The 16518-nt window shown below is 35.9% G+C and overlaps 1 protein-coding gene across 5 annotated transcripts in view; it reads left to right on the forward strand.

Moving 5' to 3' along the window:
* Positions 1–270: 270 nt before the first annotated feature.
* PHF3 (PHD finger protein 3) overlaps positions 271–16518 on the forward strand; it is a 78231-nt gene continuing 61983 nt past the window's right edge. Inside the window, exons 1-2 of one of the 5 annotated variants that reach the window (XM_045842612.1) lie at positions 271–647; positions 9481–9749. In XM_045842612.1, coding sequence (XP_045698568.1) covers positions 9506–9749 — 244 coding nt within the window. In that variant the 5' untranslated portion in view covers positions 271–647; positions 9481–9505. Of the gene's footprint in view, positions 648–1419; positions 1569–9480; positions 9750–16518 lie in introns of those variants that run through there. The other 4 variants (XM_045842614.1, XM_045842611.1, XM_045842615.1 and 1 more) reach the window with 4 other exon arrangements.

The following is a 16518-nucleotide window of genomic DNA, read 5'->3' on the forward strand; positions in this document are numbered from 1 at the left end:
AGTACCTGGGGGAACGGATTTGCCTATCAGTATTATATTAACTATGAAACCTTAGTGCTTAATACAACCGAGAAAAAGAGACCATCTATTTGCCTTGCGCCTACCGTCCGCCCGCGAGGTGAAAGCTAGAATCCCGCGGGCGGTGCCCAGTCCCTTAGACGCCTTGGAATGGCGCGGAAGCGCGGGGAAGCGCAGCCGCCCCGGGTCCCGCGGCGGCGCGGCGCGGCGGGGCTGGGCTCACAGCGCGCAGGCGCGGCGGCGGCCCGGAACGGTAAACAGTGGGGTCACGTGACGCAGGCTCCGCTTTTACCCCCGCGCCGCCGCTGCACGCCGATGGCTGTGGGGTCTCGCACCGCCGCAAAGTCCCCACGAGGCGGGCGGTCCTCGGGCTCTGGACGGCGGCGGCTGCAACGAGGGAAAGGAGGAAGGCGCAGAAGCCAGGAAGGTGTTGTCAGCAGCAGCCGCTCGACCCAGTGAGGAAAAGAGGCTGTGGCAGCGACGCCGACGTCCTGCGCGTACCCCCTCTCCGCGGCACCCACCGGGCCCCCTCCTCCTCCTCCTCCTCCAATTCGGCGGCGGCGGCGGCGGCAGCAGCGGCCATCATCTTCCTCTTGCTGCCAGTGGTAGCGCTCGTCTGGCGGAGCTGGGTGAGTTGCGGCTCTGGCCGCGGCCAGGGAGACGGGCAATCCTCCCCTCCCCCATCCCTTTCCACACGCGCGACGCCTCGGCTGCTCTCCCCGCCCCTCCCGCGGCGGACACTCCGCGCCTTTCTCCCGCGCGGCGGGGAAATCTTTCTGGCCTCTTGCGCAACGTCCTCGGCCTACCCGGGCCGCGCCTCTGCCGCCCCGGGCCGTTTGGACCGCGGGCTGGGGAGGGAGTCGCGGCGGCGAGGTCGCAGAGGGTCGGGACCGAGGTGTTTGTCCCACTCCTGCTCCCGGGCTCTCGGGGGTGAGTGTGCCCCACCGCCGCCGCGCGGGCGCGCAGGCCCGGAGTCACGGCGGGTGCTACTGGGAAGGCCCGGCCTGCAGGCCCCCGACCCGGCCCTTCGGCCCTCTTTTCTCCCAGAGAGCCCCGGCATCGATCTTTGGGCCCTGGATCCAGGTAGCCGGGACTGGCCTTAGCGGTGAGGCTGAGTCCGGTTCTCGTATCTGGAGATGGGGAGTTGGTGCTCCATCCATCCTCTTGCCGCGCGCTTTTGTGCCCAGGACCCAAACTGTCGACGCCTTTTGCTTAGGTTGAAAGGAGAAGCCTAGACCCTGGCTTTCCGATAATACGTGTAATTTACTGAACCACTCGGTGATGCGTGCGTGTTTAATAGTGCTAAATAACTTATCACCTGACACTGAGGGGGGAGGGCGGGGACTAGGGAGATGGGGAGGGGATGCTGGAACCGCGCACAGTCCGGTCCCCGACTTTCCCCCTGCAGCGTTCTGCCTGGTCCGATGATCTTTTCCTATCTTCGGGTAGGAAATGCCATTTCCTAGACTTATGATTCGAGGTAATTGAAGTGTGATTTTGGGTGCTATTCAAGAATCATTCGCAGAATATGATCATGGATAGTGATTAATGTAAGTGGCAACAACGCTTTAATTTCTATCTAGCCCTAATTAATCTTCATTACGTATAGAGATGCTTAATTTACAATTAAACACAGGTAATTGAGCGTTCACCAGATAACATTACCATCTTATTTTAAGCTAAAAAATTATACAGTAAACTACTTAGGAAGTACTTAAGTAGCATATTGTTCTATTTGGTTACTATTTGGGGGGTTGAACTTGTCTTCCTTTTTTCCAAACTGGTTGTTTGAGATCTTCTAGAATTACCCCTCTTACTCATTCATTTCCTATCATTTTTTGATTCTTGAATGAAGTGTTTGGTATTGTGAAAATGTTTGTGGTATGAAAGAGACCTGAGTCAAGGAACCAGGAAATCTTTGTAGTATTCTTTTATTTTTGAATTTGTATCTTCATTAAAGATCAGAAAAGGTGTTGTGTAAAGATTGTTATTTGGAATTGTAATTTTTAACATTTACTACTACTTAGACGTTAATTATTTTTTCTTCCCAGTTCTTTTGGTTACTGGCCATACGTTAATTTCTCTTCATCATCGTCATCACTATTATTGTTTTAAATACATACTCCATTTCCCCATGATAGTAACAGAATTTATGGGCGAACTTTTTAGAAGCTGTTATTGCTCTGTTTAAGCCACACACAGTAAAGTCGATTCCTTAGCAGCACCAAGTGGACCACTTAATAAGCATGCGAAATTACAACCTTAGATGTTGAGCTTTATTTCATTGCTATACTGGTGATTTGTCAAAAGATAATGAATTAGTGATAGGGCCAGTTTTCCCATTTGCATGCTTTATAGGTCCATTTGTTGAAGAGCATGAAAATGTAATTTTTTATACTGCTTTTGCACCCATTGGGAGGAAGTGGACTTCCTTATTTATCACACTGGATTAATTATGCACTCCATGCTGTTTGGATAGACCTCAGTTAACTTTACTAATCCAGTGATACACTCCTCTGAGGTATTCAGATACCTCAAATCTGTAAATGTAGTTCAAACATAGCTTTAGTTAAAGTGTAAATTTCAGGATAGAAAAATTGAAAGGAAATTGTCTTTACATTATTTAAAACCATATTATTAAAATTTAAATTGTACTTAACATTGGAATCGGGAAAGGTTAATAATCTTTGCTTATGTAGCATCTTATTAATAAAATGGTTATTGATTAAAGTTGGAAGGCAGCAAATGACAATTTAGATGAATGCAAAATAACCTTTGAATTTAGGTTTTCCATAATATGGATTATACTTGGAAAAACTGGTGAATGTAAATTATGTATACAGTTCTGTTTGGGGGGTACTAAAGTATAGGTAATGGTTATCCTAACATGGTTATATGGTGTTTGCCTTTTGGTACATTTTGCTTTCTCAAGTGCACTGTTTTGTCTTCAGGAAGATTTCTTGTGAAATTATTTTTATGTAATTTCTGTATGAAGATCTTTTCTATTTTGGAAGGATAATGGGTCTTATTGATTAGCATCTCAAATTTGTGGAATACCCCACAACTACTTCACCACACAGTGTCCCGGAGTTCAGGGTTTTGGAATGTTGTGTTCTAAATACTTTCATTGATCCACATTTCAAGAATTCTGACAGTTGGCTGCTGGATTTCTTTTCTTTGGCTTTATTTATTTCTCTCTTATTTCTTCTTGGAGCCCCCGCATATTCCTGGATAATCTTTTCGAAAGCATAGATGTTTTATTTTTTTAACTACGAAATTGATTTGGCATACTGTTATACATTTATGAAACTGTTGCATTGAGAACAGTAAAAAAGTATTCTTTTTTAAATTTTTGCCCTTTGATTACACAGGGAAAGGTACTGGGAGTATTGATTTGATTCAAAATGTTTGAGACCCAGGTGCTGTTTGTACTCAAGGAACATACTCTAGACTGAGAGACAAGAGTTAAACAAATGAGGTGTTATATTAAGAGCTAAAAGCTATTGAATGAGGAATTGCCAAATGTATAGATTGGACAATTCCATGCATTGTATATTTAATTTAGATCATCTTTTAATGGTCAGGGGATTTAAATTTTTATGATGATTTGTATAATAAAGAGGGGACGAAGAGAAATAGTAAAGTAAAAACTTCAAAATATTTCGCAGAAATTTAAATCTCTTAGCACAGTCTGACTTTATTAGACAGTTTTTGCATAGCATAATAGATTGTACAGAAAGGCTAAACTTTATGGAGTTTTAATTCATTCATGATTGTGTGAGTCGGCCACATGGAAACATTTCTAAAATTGTAGACTGAAAATAAGTTGCAAAGTTAGTAGTTGATAATTTGTAAAATATTTATACTCATTGAGGCTAGCCATTTTATTTTTTTATGTGTGGGGGGGGCTAAATACATCCTAATTTATTTTGGGAGAAGGATATATCACTTTGTTTCCAGTATTTTTAAAGATTTTATTAATGCTGTAGTAACATAAAAATATGTGTTATGCAAATAGAGTGCATAAAATAGCAGTAGTTTAAAAGTATAGACTTGTGAATCATATTGCCTGGTTTCTGATTTAGATATACTGGGTATATGACATTAGGCAAATTATGTAATTGTTGGATATCAGTTTGTTCATCTATAAAATAGAAATAATAATTACCTCACAGGATTGTTGTGAGGAACTAAAGAGATACTGCCTAGGGCCTGGCACATAGTACATGCTACACATACATCCTAGTTTGAACTATTATTACCTAGGTCATAGCTTTAGTGATGTCCTACTGTCACTGTTTTCATGCTTAATCCAAACTGCTAATGCTTCCTATAATGTCATTGGGATATGGCTGTAAACTTGGAAGTTAACTCTTCTAGTACTGTTGGTTAGTGTAATTCTGCTTTGGGAAATTTCAACTTGTACTTGATAGTTTTTTTTTTTTTTTTAGGTTCTTAGGTCTGATTTGGTATTAGTAAGGCAGACACTTTGTATGACTTTGTAGAATTCTGTCATATCACATGGCTTAATTATTTAGTGATTTTCCTTGCTTTTACATTGGAAGGGTAACCTGTAATTCCTCTCATAACATTAAAATGACCTTTGTGTCAGAGTGGATTTGAGTCCCAGCTCTGTCACTTATTTACTCTGTAATATTGGGTGTAGCTAAAGCTATTTGCTAAGCTTTGGCTGCTTTCTTATAAATTGAGAGTGATAGTACCCGCCTAACTGTGTAGTTATGAAGATTTAAAAGTTTAGCGCAGTGCCTAGCACATAATAAATAGTCAATGAATTTGACTTTATAAAGAGGTAACTTAGGGTAATGTTAAATGCATTGATTCTTGAATGAAATTCTGGGTTTAGATTTCATCTCCACCACTTAACTGTATCAAAATAATCTCTCTAATCCCAGTTGTGTGTGTGTGTGTGTAATTGCAATTATAATATAGCATTGGTGTGAGGATTACCTATAATGTAGAGCAAAGTTTCTTAATCTAGGCACTCTCTTTTTGGCTGGTTAATTCTTTGTTGTGGGGCATTAGCATTGTAGTATACTTAATACATGTCAGCATTTCCTTTCCAGTTGTAATGACCAAAAATGTCTCCATATATAGCCAAATGTTCTTTGGAGGCGCACAATCACCTCTGATTAAAAACTAATGTAAAGCATGTGGAACAGCTCCTAGCATGAAGTTAAAAACACATTACATTTTATGTTATCATTAGTTAGGATAGTAGTGCTTTTGTTTTTATTTTTCTTCTGCTGCTGCTACTGCTGCCTGTTAGAAATTTGTTCATTATAAGCATGTCTAATGAATTGATGGCTTAACTTAAACTGTGGTGCAGGTGCTGGAAGCACCAAGGCCTTTGCATTTCAGTCTTTGCCTGGATTATGGTTCTTAAGCATTGATCCTTTTATTTTAGGTTTTGGCTCACATGTTTCCCTATTAGCAGGTACTTCATTAACCTTCATAGACAGAATGCCCTCCTTACCACCCCCATCACTATTAATCTCTTTAGTTTATTCCCCTAGATTTTATAATCTCCTGATATATGTTTGTCTACCACCATACTCACACAACTATAGAATACATGAGACGGCTTCCTAAAAGAATAACCTGTTAGGGCCTTTGATTGCTTTAGTGATTTAACTTTAGGTTTATAGGTACTTTTTTTTTTAAGAGATAAAGTACATAGCTGTACTTTGGATATGTTTCTGAAAAGTTGAGCTACTGAGTTTTAATTTACTCTTAAGGGGGATCTTTGTAAAAGTGTTCTTGTTGGTGCTTTTTAAATCTTTTTACATTCTGTTCATACGTGAAACACTTAGAAAACATTGTATGCTGGTTTCATGAGTGTAAACTAAATTTGGCTCAAGTATAATTCTCTGAGGGTTCAGATGAAACAACCACTTTAAAGTGGGAACTATATCTGGACTCAGATTAAATTTTATTCCGATATTAGTACTGATACTTGAGTTTTTCTAAATGGTCCATTAGGATCAAACTTAGCCATTTGTAATTAGCACATGCTGTTCCCTTTGCCTGAGTGTCTTTTGGACCTTTAGGAGCCAGCTCACACATCACCTGCTTATTAGTTTTTCCTGGTCTCATGATTTTCACCTTCCTCTGTGATACTGTATCTGCAGTCCCACACAACATTTTCATATGTTGTTGTGATGTTTACATGTTTTGTTTTTGTGTCTATCCTGTGTTTTGGATCATCAGTTCCTTGAGTGAGACTAGGTTTTGTACCTATGATGCTTAATAAATACTTGAGTGAATAATTTTGAATTAATCAGATTGTCCAGTTTTCTGACTTAGATGGATATATTTTACTGTCTATAAACATGAGGTGTGACTGTGAACCCAGAAGTGATTTTGGATTTTAGCATGTAAGTGTTGATTTGATTGGGTGCATACACATATTACTAATCACTTAAAATATACCCTAGATAGCCCTGGCTGGGTAGGTAGCTCAGTTGGTTAAGAATGTTGTCCTATTAACACCAAGATTGCAGGTTTGATCCCCACTCAGGGCACATTCAAGAATCAACCAATGAATGCATTAATAAGCAGAACAACAAATTGATGTTTCTTCTCTCTTTTCCTCTCTCTCTCTAAAATCAATAAAAAATACACCCTAGATAGACTAGTTATGTTTTAATTTTTAAATTTATAACCTCAGCCCTGGCTGATGTGGGTCAGTGGATTGAGTGCTGGCCTGCAAACCCAAAGGGTTGCTGGTTCGGTTCCCAGTCAGGGCTTGTGCCTGGGTTGCAGGCCAGATGCCCAGTAGGTGGCGCTCGAGAGGCAACCACACATGGATATTTATCTCCCTCTCTTTCTCCCTTCCTTCTCTTCTCTAAAAATAAATAAATAAAATCTTTAAAAATTTTTTACAAAAGAAAGGAATGCAACCTGATTATATCAGTCTTTCTCAATGTGTGACTCTGGAAGCGTTTTTTTCTGATATGCTTAATCCAGGAAAGCACACTTTATAAGTCATACTAGTCTTGGCAAAAAAATATCGGAAAGTTTGGTTCACCCATCTTACTTACAATATGCTTTACTATTTTTCTTAATTGATCTTTAAAGACTAAATATTGTCTATTGTTGAGATTTAAAAATATGCCATAGGCTCTGAAGTTACTTTTAGTAAAAGAGTTTTGGGATTGTTCACTAATAGTAGTATTAATGAAAAAAAAATTGCTCATCTAGATAGCTATTTTGAATGGGCTGGTGTTCCTTATAGCTTCGTGACTTCAAGCTGTATGTTATTTCTGAATGTCCCTACCACTTGAAAGCACACACACACACCATAGTTGGGGCAACAGAAAGGCTAACCTCAGGTGAAGTTTGTAGAATTTACCAGAAACACGATGTTATGGTAATGAGTGCATTTTCAGGAGTTGAGCATACCATTTTTAGATGAGTGTTAGCCTTTTTTTCCTCCCTAGAGTTGGAATTGCCTTTTTGATTCTTATGAGAAAAAAGATTCCTAATTGGTTGCAGATCTGAAGAGGAGGTAGTTTTAACCTGTTATGTATACTTTGGATTCAAGCACATTCAGCTGTACAAATTTATTGGTGGTTGTATTTATGTCATTTGTAAAGATTCAGTAAACTTTTTGTAGTTATTTTTAATTACCAAAAATTTATTATACTAAAATTTTCTTGAAACCTGAAAACAGCAGGAGTGTTGGTGATGCATACAGTTTTAGGGAATTAAAACTTTTCCTGACTTTTCATCAGCATTGCAAGCTGTAATTTTCTCTTACTGTTATAATTTGAGAATGCATGTAAAATAAGCAGCAAGTCATCAGAGTTAACATTTTGTTATTTCAGTGCTTTATTTCTACATATATATATATAGTAGAATTTGAGAAGAAATACGTCCTTCTATTTAGAAGAGGATTAATTTTTGTAGGAGTGAGGTAATTTTCCTTTTTAAAAAACGTAAAATTCAGTTACAATAAACTGCATCCATTTAAAATGAACAGATTGATGAATATTGGTGTATGTATACACTTATGAAACTACTACCACAATCAAGATATAGGATAGTTTCATTATAAGTTTCAAAGTATCTTTCTGTTCCTTTGCAGGCCATCCCTGTCTTATTCAAGGCCCCAGGCAAATACTGATTTGATGGACAATTACGAAAAATTGTTTTTAAAGAAGAGCCTTCAATGAGTCAGATGTAGTCAATTTCTAGCTCTTTAAGTCAGTGTGTAAATGTTGTGGTCATGGGCTGTGGAACCTAGAAACCTGTGTTTGAATCTTGGCTCTGTTTTGTGACTTTTGGGAAGATATTTAAATTATTTAAATGAGTTTTGTTCTTAAAACAATAGTTTACTAGTCTAATTGGGACTGAATTAGTTAAATGTAGGTAAAGTGTTTAACAGCATGTAATATATACCCAGTAAATTGTAGAGTATCTTTGAACTTTCTCTTACCTTATTCTATAGGGAAAAGAAGTCAAGTTTGAGGAAATTTTGGTACATTTGGGACTAACCAAAAAACTTGGAATTTTGCTTAATTAGCAGAATTGTCTAGCTAACTGAATATTACTAAATTTTTTGTTGACTCCCTTGCCCTCCCTCCAAATACATCCCTTTAGTTTTCTCAATATTGAAAATAATTCAACTTTCTGTAATTGAGGCTCCTCTAAAGTACAAGATGACTTTGGCTGAGTGATACCTTGTATGTATTTTGGTGGATTCAAATATGAGATTAACTTGAAATCTGTATGGGCCCCATATAACTCACTAAAATAAATTTATGTCTCTGATATGTTGTTGTCTTGTCATTTATCTCATTTTATCTTAAAGGGGCTCCCCCCCATGTGTGTATGTGCACATCTGTGCCTGCGCGTGTGGAGTTGAGTTTTGATTTACTGGATTTAGTTAATACTTTCTTTCCCCTTTTTTCCCCCTACTACCCCCACAAAAAACTCTCTCTCTATATTACCTTTCTTTAAATGCTTTGTAAATATAACAAGACTATTTTGCATTTTTAATATGTATGGGATTATAAATTATTTGATTTTGGCTCTTTTATATGGATTTATTGTAAAACCAATGTCTGATTTTTAATTTATGGGAAGATTATGGTTAAAAATATATGATTTTTATGGTTTAAGCCTTGTAGTTCTTTCAAATGTGTCAAATTAATGGAGTATATACATAGTATTCTCTTCCCCCTGAAAAATAATGAGTAAACATTTAATAGGATTTCTGGTAAAATGATATTCTACATGCATGATGAAGAAACATTATTTAGTAACAATTCATTCTACATGTCCAAATGTATATTGGAAAACAGTGAGGACTCTTTTTTTTTAACAACTCAGAAATACCTAAGTGTGTTCTTAGACTCAAAACTATTAAAATAATTTGGTTTTAGGTGATTATCAGTTAGTAGCTTTATTTCTTATGGTATTTTTTTTGTCTTTCTATAGGGTTGAAAGACACACAGAAGTCTTCATGGATATAGTTGATACATTTAATCATTTAATTCCTACTGAACACTTAGATGATGCCCTATTTCTAGGATCCAACCTGGAGAATGAAGTCTGTGAGGATTTTAGTACAAGTCAAAATGTCTTAGAGGACTCGCTGAAGAACATGCTCAGCGATAAGGATCCTATGCTAGGATCTGCAAGTAACCAGTTCTGTTTGCCTGTTTTGGATAGCAATGATCCCAATTTCCAGATGCCTTGTTCAACAGGTAATTCTTACTTTTTTTTTTTTTTTTTTAGTCTGCAATTTAAAATAAAAAGACTTTTTAGCAGCTTTTTTTTTCTTTTTGATGAGGGTAGTGAATTTAGGGTTCTTTCCTTTGAATTTAGATATTCTAGGCATCAAAATTAGAATTTAAACAGAATTTCCTTCCAGGGAGTGTGGAATTATTTTCGAAGATAGTATTATGAATATAGATAGGACAACCATATAATTAATTTATCATCCTAAGTGGGACACTTTTTGAGAAATACAGGGGGTGCTGTGAAAATTACATCATGACAACAGTTGTAATTGGGACTCGGCCTAGCAAATAGGGATTGCTTAACAAATTGGGACATCACTCTAGGCCTCTGGAGTCAAGGGGAACAGCTGAATTGACCATTCTTGTTGCCCCTTCCAGCTCTTCAAGTCTAATTATTATGTGCTCCTATTTCAGATCTTTGTGTTTTTACAGGTACCTCAAAATCAGAGAAAGAACTCTAGACTTGTGGTAGCCAACAGAGTAACTGCTAGCCACATATAACTTAAATTATTTGAAATGAGTCTGCTTCTAATTGAGGTGTGCTGTTAAATGTACATCAGAGTTTAAAGAGATTGAAACAAAGAATAAAATATTTCATGAGAAATTTTGGTAATGTTGATTGCATGTTGAGTTGGTATTTTGGATATTTTTGGTTAAATATAATAAAGTTAATTTTACCTCTATTTTTATCTTTGTTTTTAAAGTGGCTTCTTAAAAATTTAAAATTATTCCACACGTATGGGCTTGTATTATATTTCTATTGGCTAGCACTGCTCTAGGATCTGCATGTAGTTGAAGTCAATGAAAGATTGAGGAAAGTAACTTTCTGTAGGTCTAAACTAATTCTTAGTCAGAAATTATTTCAGAGATACATTAATATGTTCAAAATATGTAGATTTTCTTTTATAGTGCAAAGAAAATATTACAACAAACTAGTGCAATTAACCTACCCTGTAAGCTAGAATTACATAAAGGAAAATCAGCTTTCCATGGAAAAATGAGGCTTTCCCTCATTGTTCCCTAGAGTGTTTCACAGATTTAGGTTGTGTTGGTCCATTTTTCAGTGACTCTAGACCTCTGCATTTCAGTCACCAGTGTATTTTTAAAATTTTCTTTTAGTATTTTTTACTTAATATTTTAATATAAAAATACTTAGTTTGGATTAGGTGGCCTGCTTTCATCCATAAATTTGTAAGATAGCTCTGCCTGAAAACCAGAACACTTGGGCTAACTAGGAATCTTTTCATTATAACTCCTTAATACCATATTTTTTGAATTGCTTGCTAATGGTGTATCTCTGAATTATATACATTGTGTTGTGTTATTGCATAGGCTTATGTTGTTTTTGTTGTATTCTAAATGTTTTAAAGCTGTAAAATTTTTGTTTTATGTATGCATTGTTTAAGTTTTTTACTTTGGTTCCTGTGTCAATACAGTGTATCTGATTATCTTTATTGTCAAGCACTTTTGACTATGTTTTGTTGTATGCACAAAATTTTGCAGTCCAAATTCAGTAAAAACATTTATTGAATACTTACATGCTTGTTACTGTGAATACAGTTACCCTCAAGGATTTTATACTGGGCCTGGAATTGACAAATGTATCATCCTGTTAAGACTTCTTTACTTAACAGAATTCCAGCTCTTTAGTAGTAATACTGGCATTCCTATATTCAATTCCTCTTCTTTCATCCTTTTATTTTTTTAATTAAGTTTCATTGATATGAAAAAAGTTTCTTTAGTTTTGGTGACCATTTTCTTTGGCTAACAGAAGGTTTTGAATATCTTTATTGAGATTTGTAAACCTTTTTAGAGGTATAATTAATATCTGTTTATGATTTTACCATCTTATAAACTTTAACTTTTATTTAAGATTTTAAGTAGAATTATGTTTTTTAATCTTAAATTTGTTTGCTACAGTTATTTATCTTAGTTCTGAAGCAGAACTGTTTGTATTGATGTATGTATAATACATGTTTTTAAGATATGTAAGTGAATATGGGGGGAACTTAAAATAATAAAGCTCTTCTGTCTAGGATTGTTTAGATTTCATTGTGCCATCAGTCAGGGGATTTGTCTTTATTGCTTCAAAATTTCTATTGCTCTTTGGGATAAAAGGCCTATATATATTTTTTCTTACGATAGCAAAGTGAAAATCATTAAAATTTTTTTCTTTTAAATTTTGTTTTGAAATAATTTTAGGTTTAAGAGAGTTGTAAAGAAATTTAATTATAAAGTATTTACTGAAAACCATATGTGGGCAACTTTTAAACTTTCAGATAGTCAGAAACTACTTCAGTTTTTGCTATAAAATAAAGATGACATAGTTCTTACCCAGATGCTTGTACCTGCTCTATAAGTTTTTATTGATTGTCTTGACTGAACCTTATCAGGGAAATGACCCTATCAGTATTCCTCAGGCTAATAAAAGCTAAAGATTATGGATATTTTGTAACATTGGTTTTGATAGTGCTAAAATTAGCACACAAAGCTACTGTGTCTTGTTCTGCTATGCTAAACCAGGTTGGTTTGCTGTTAAAGACCAGTGTTTTGGTTGACATAGTTGAGTGGCTTGCATTATACTTCATTTGTCTCCAAAAATCATAGAAAGAAGTTTAAAGTTAAAAATAGGAAAGAAAAATGGGAGATTACTTCTAGTGCTTGTCAGTTGCACAAAAGTTGGGATACCAGTTATTTCATTTTGAGAGATAAACAGTTGTTTTCTCATCCTCTTTTTGAATGCTTTCTCAATTCTATGAAGTGTTTCTTTGACTGCAGTGTTTGCATATAGTTTTTAGATTTGCCTAGTAATACAATTTTTTAAACTCCAGCAAGTGAGGGAAATTATTATGTGTGGGAGAAATGTTTGCTTTTGATGATCAAATCAACTATTGGTGCTCTTCAAAAATCCTGTTGTTATCCTTAAAATGAAAATTATATTTTCCCAAGTATTAGGTTCCAGATACCAAATATATTGTTTATATATACCACTTGCGGAATGTATTCAAAGTCATTGAAATGGTGTTTGAGAAACTGGCATTATAGTGTCATGAAGAAATGTTTATCTCTCATTTTACAAACAAATGTATTTCCTTTTTACGTAGACAGCTATGATTCATAAATGTAAAACAAGCTTTAACATTTGTGATCCTTTTTCCTTTTATGGTGTATTGAAAAGAAATGTCCAGTGGCTATAATTTGATTTATTTCTCTAAGGCCAGGAAGAAAAACACACTGTAGATACAAGGGTATTCAGAGCAGCTTTTCGTTCAAAAGCACTTTTAGGTACTACATCTCTCAGTAAAGACAAGATGTCCTTTTCAGGCTATGTCATGGCATACAAAAATCATCACTCACTTAAAAAACAAAAGCCCTCCTGCAGCATGGTGTTTGGAGATTAACCACATCAAAAAGTCATTGAATTCTTACTAGTATCTTGTATATTTGCTTAATATTAACTTGTACTGTGTACTTGTGTTTTTTTAACTGTAGAGGAAAACTGCCGGCATGCTTATGTAACAGTTACTTTCCTATCATGAATGACGTTGATAATACACAGCATCAGGTAGTGTTATTTACTGTATTATGCTGTGTATAATGTGCTCCCGTATGTAATGCGCATCCACATTTTGGGCCCAAATTTTCAGGAAAAAATCTTGTGTTTTAATTTTTTAATTCAGTTATGTATTTATATTTAGATACTTTTTTTTGTATTATAAAGGAATTTTAGCATTTATTTTTGAACATACCATGGTACAAGAAATTTTATGTAACATAATTACAGAACATAAGAACACATACAAGATATTTCAGATACTACCCATGTATAATGCACATCTTTATTTTTCCCTTGAAAATATGGGCAAGAAAGTGTACATTGTACACAGCATAAATATGGTAGTAAGGATTTTAGCTTGTGCTGCTTCCTTTTGAGCAAAGTATTGTAATAACATATTACAAGCTTCTCAGCAATAGTGTGATTTGGTTCCTTCATTGGCACACAAATTTTTAATTTTAATCATAGCACTGTAGTTTGGGCTTCATCATTAGAGGCAGACTTCATATCTGTAATATTGGAAAAATTATATTGTACTTGTTCTGGAGAAATGATTAGTGTCCTAGTATGTCACCAAGATTTGTTTAAAAGGTATTTATAAGTTTTTATGGCTTCATGCTTCTTTTGGACATTTCCAGTCAGATAGTACATTGACCTAACCACAGAGGACCTCTGGCCCAATAAAATTCATGTTTTCAGATACTAATAATTATTCTTATTTGTACTTTATTTGTGGGGGAAGCAAACTCTGTGCACATTAATTACACATGTGGATCCAACTGTACGTGTAAATGCATTCCGTATTTGCATTGCAGTATTTTTTTACTATGTTTATTATTCTGAGTGACAGTATTTGTCATTTTTTTTCTTTTTAACTGCTGTGCTTCAGTGAACCTTGTGTGAGTGTATTTTTGAGAATTGCATTTGAACAAGAAAATACAAATTTAATACGTATAAAGTAGTCATGCAAATGGATGAAAATATATTGGTTAAGACAAAGTGTATACTCTTAATTGAATGCTAGAGAAGAGTAACTGATTAGCCTTTGAAAAACATGCATAGCCTTTAAGAATGAAATTTCATTTCTATAAGGTTGATTATGAATATTAAATAATTATTGAGTTATACTTGAAGGGATTTATTTTTCTGAAAGTGGGATATGTTTAGAAGGAAGTAAACAGAAGAAAGACAAATGCCTTGTAGAATTAGAGATGTAACATGCAGAGACAAGAAGATGCTAGAAAGTAGAAAGGGTAGACAATGTAGTTTTTGAACTGTAAGATGCACTTTCCCCAAATTTGGGAGGAATAATGGTTGTTAATGCTGCTGTTGAGTTCTGTTTACATTTACATTGGTGAAATACGTTATTTATGTTATTAAATATTTTATCATTTTTTTTTTGCTTCAAAATTTTCCCCCTATTTTCCTCTAAAACCTAGGTGAGTCTTATGGTCCAACAAATATGGTGATAGCAACCAGAGTTGCTTGAAAGTTTGTCACATTGATAAGAGATTTGAGTTTTTTGTCCATTGAAAAACTCAAGTTAGATTCAGTATGTAGCAATGAGAAAGAGACAAAGTTTGGTTGCCTAAAAGGAACTTGGGTCTCCTCAAAATAGAATAATCGGTTCCTTGGGAATATGCGATTTTCTTTTTGCTGGATATGACCCCTTAGCTGGGTTGTTTCCTTGGGGATTTAAGTATCAGATATGCATACCTCGTTTTATTGTGATTCACAGGTGTTGTGTGGCTTTTTTTTTTTTTTTTAACATAAGGCAAAACCCTCCACCAAGCAAAGAGATTACAACTCGCTTTATTGCAATACTTTTATTACAGTGGTCGGATTTAAACCCTGCTGTATCTCTGGGGCGTGCCTATAGTTGTTTCTACTGAATGACCTTTTATGATCTGTTCCAACAAAAGTGTTTCTGTTATTTACACTTTATTAAAAATTAGACTATGTTTACTTTAATCTTAAATCCTGTTTGCAGGTTTGGTATATTCCATTGCTTCTTTAAATTGTTTGACGTACAACTGAAAGCACATGATGAAGTGAAGTAAGCAGCTTTTATTGCTCTTAATTCACTGTTTCTTGTCATATTATTTCTTATGCTTTCTCTATGTTCAATTCAGACATTTTTAATAGATTATTCAAACAGGTTATTATTCATTAATCATTGCTGCAAGTCATCCTTAATGCCAAAATAACAGCAGTGAACTGAGATAAATAAGCCCTTTAAAATAAACACTAAAATACTACTTTCTAAATTTAGAAAATCCCAAGGTAGAAAATAATTTTCTTTCTGATTTTTTTCTGTGAGGATGCTAAGTCTAGTTATTTAATATACACTTATCAGGACAGTTAGTATGCCTTGGGCCTCCTGTGTCCCCAAACTTTCCTGTTTGGTATGCCAAGAATGCAAGGGCCTGGCCACTCCTTAACTGGGCCATTTTTTAGGGTCATGTTTGCAGGAAGCAGCCTTGAATAAGGAGCTAACATTTGCTCCTTCCCCTCTACCTCTTGCACCAGAGAAAGAGCAGTCTTGCTTACTCATAAAGCAATAAGTTCCCCACACTGTTTCTCTCCTGTGTTTCAACTCACCATGGGTGTAGGCATCTGGCTAGGTCCACCCACCTTGCCCCTGTGCAGCTCAGGGGTGGGGAGGCAAAGGGTACTGAACATAATATGATCATGCTGCTTGCTCTACCATGATGACAGAATTCTTTGTCTCTAACCTCATAGTCTCATGTCTTCTGTCTACACTATGAATTGGTAACAGGCTAGTTGGCAAGTAGGGCAAAATCCTACCCATCACATTTCTTGACAGTAATGTGTTAAAGCTCAGAAATGATTAATGGGCATTTTATTTACCAAAGCACTTTAATTATTAAAGATAAAGAATATTTTAAACTAAATCCATGAAGGCAGGGGTTGCTTTGTATGTTGTTTACTAGAATAGTTTTTAGTCTGGCACATAGTAGGTTTTCACTAAATTTTAACTAGAGGAAAAACACAAAGGAAAAAAGTGGGGCCAAGTAGTGACACCAGAAGTTAAGATAGTAAAAAACTTGCTGCAGTTGGGGAACAGTTTTGGCTTTCAGATTTCTAGCAGCCATTGTGTAAGAGAACAACATTCCATGGTGAAAAATTAGTGTCCTTGAAGTAAAAACGAACTCA

Source organism: Phyllostomus hastatus, unplaced genomic scaffold, assembly GCF_019186645.2.
Source record: "Phyllostomus hastatus isolate PE091 unplaced genomic scaffold, TTU_PhHast_1.1 phas_contig_40, whole genome shotgun sequence".
NCBI classification, from domain to species: domain Eukaryota; kingdom Metazoa; phylum Chordata; class Mammalia; order Chiroptera; family Phyllostomidae; genus Phyllostomus; species Phyllostomus hastatus.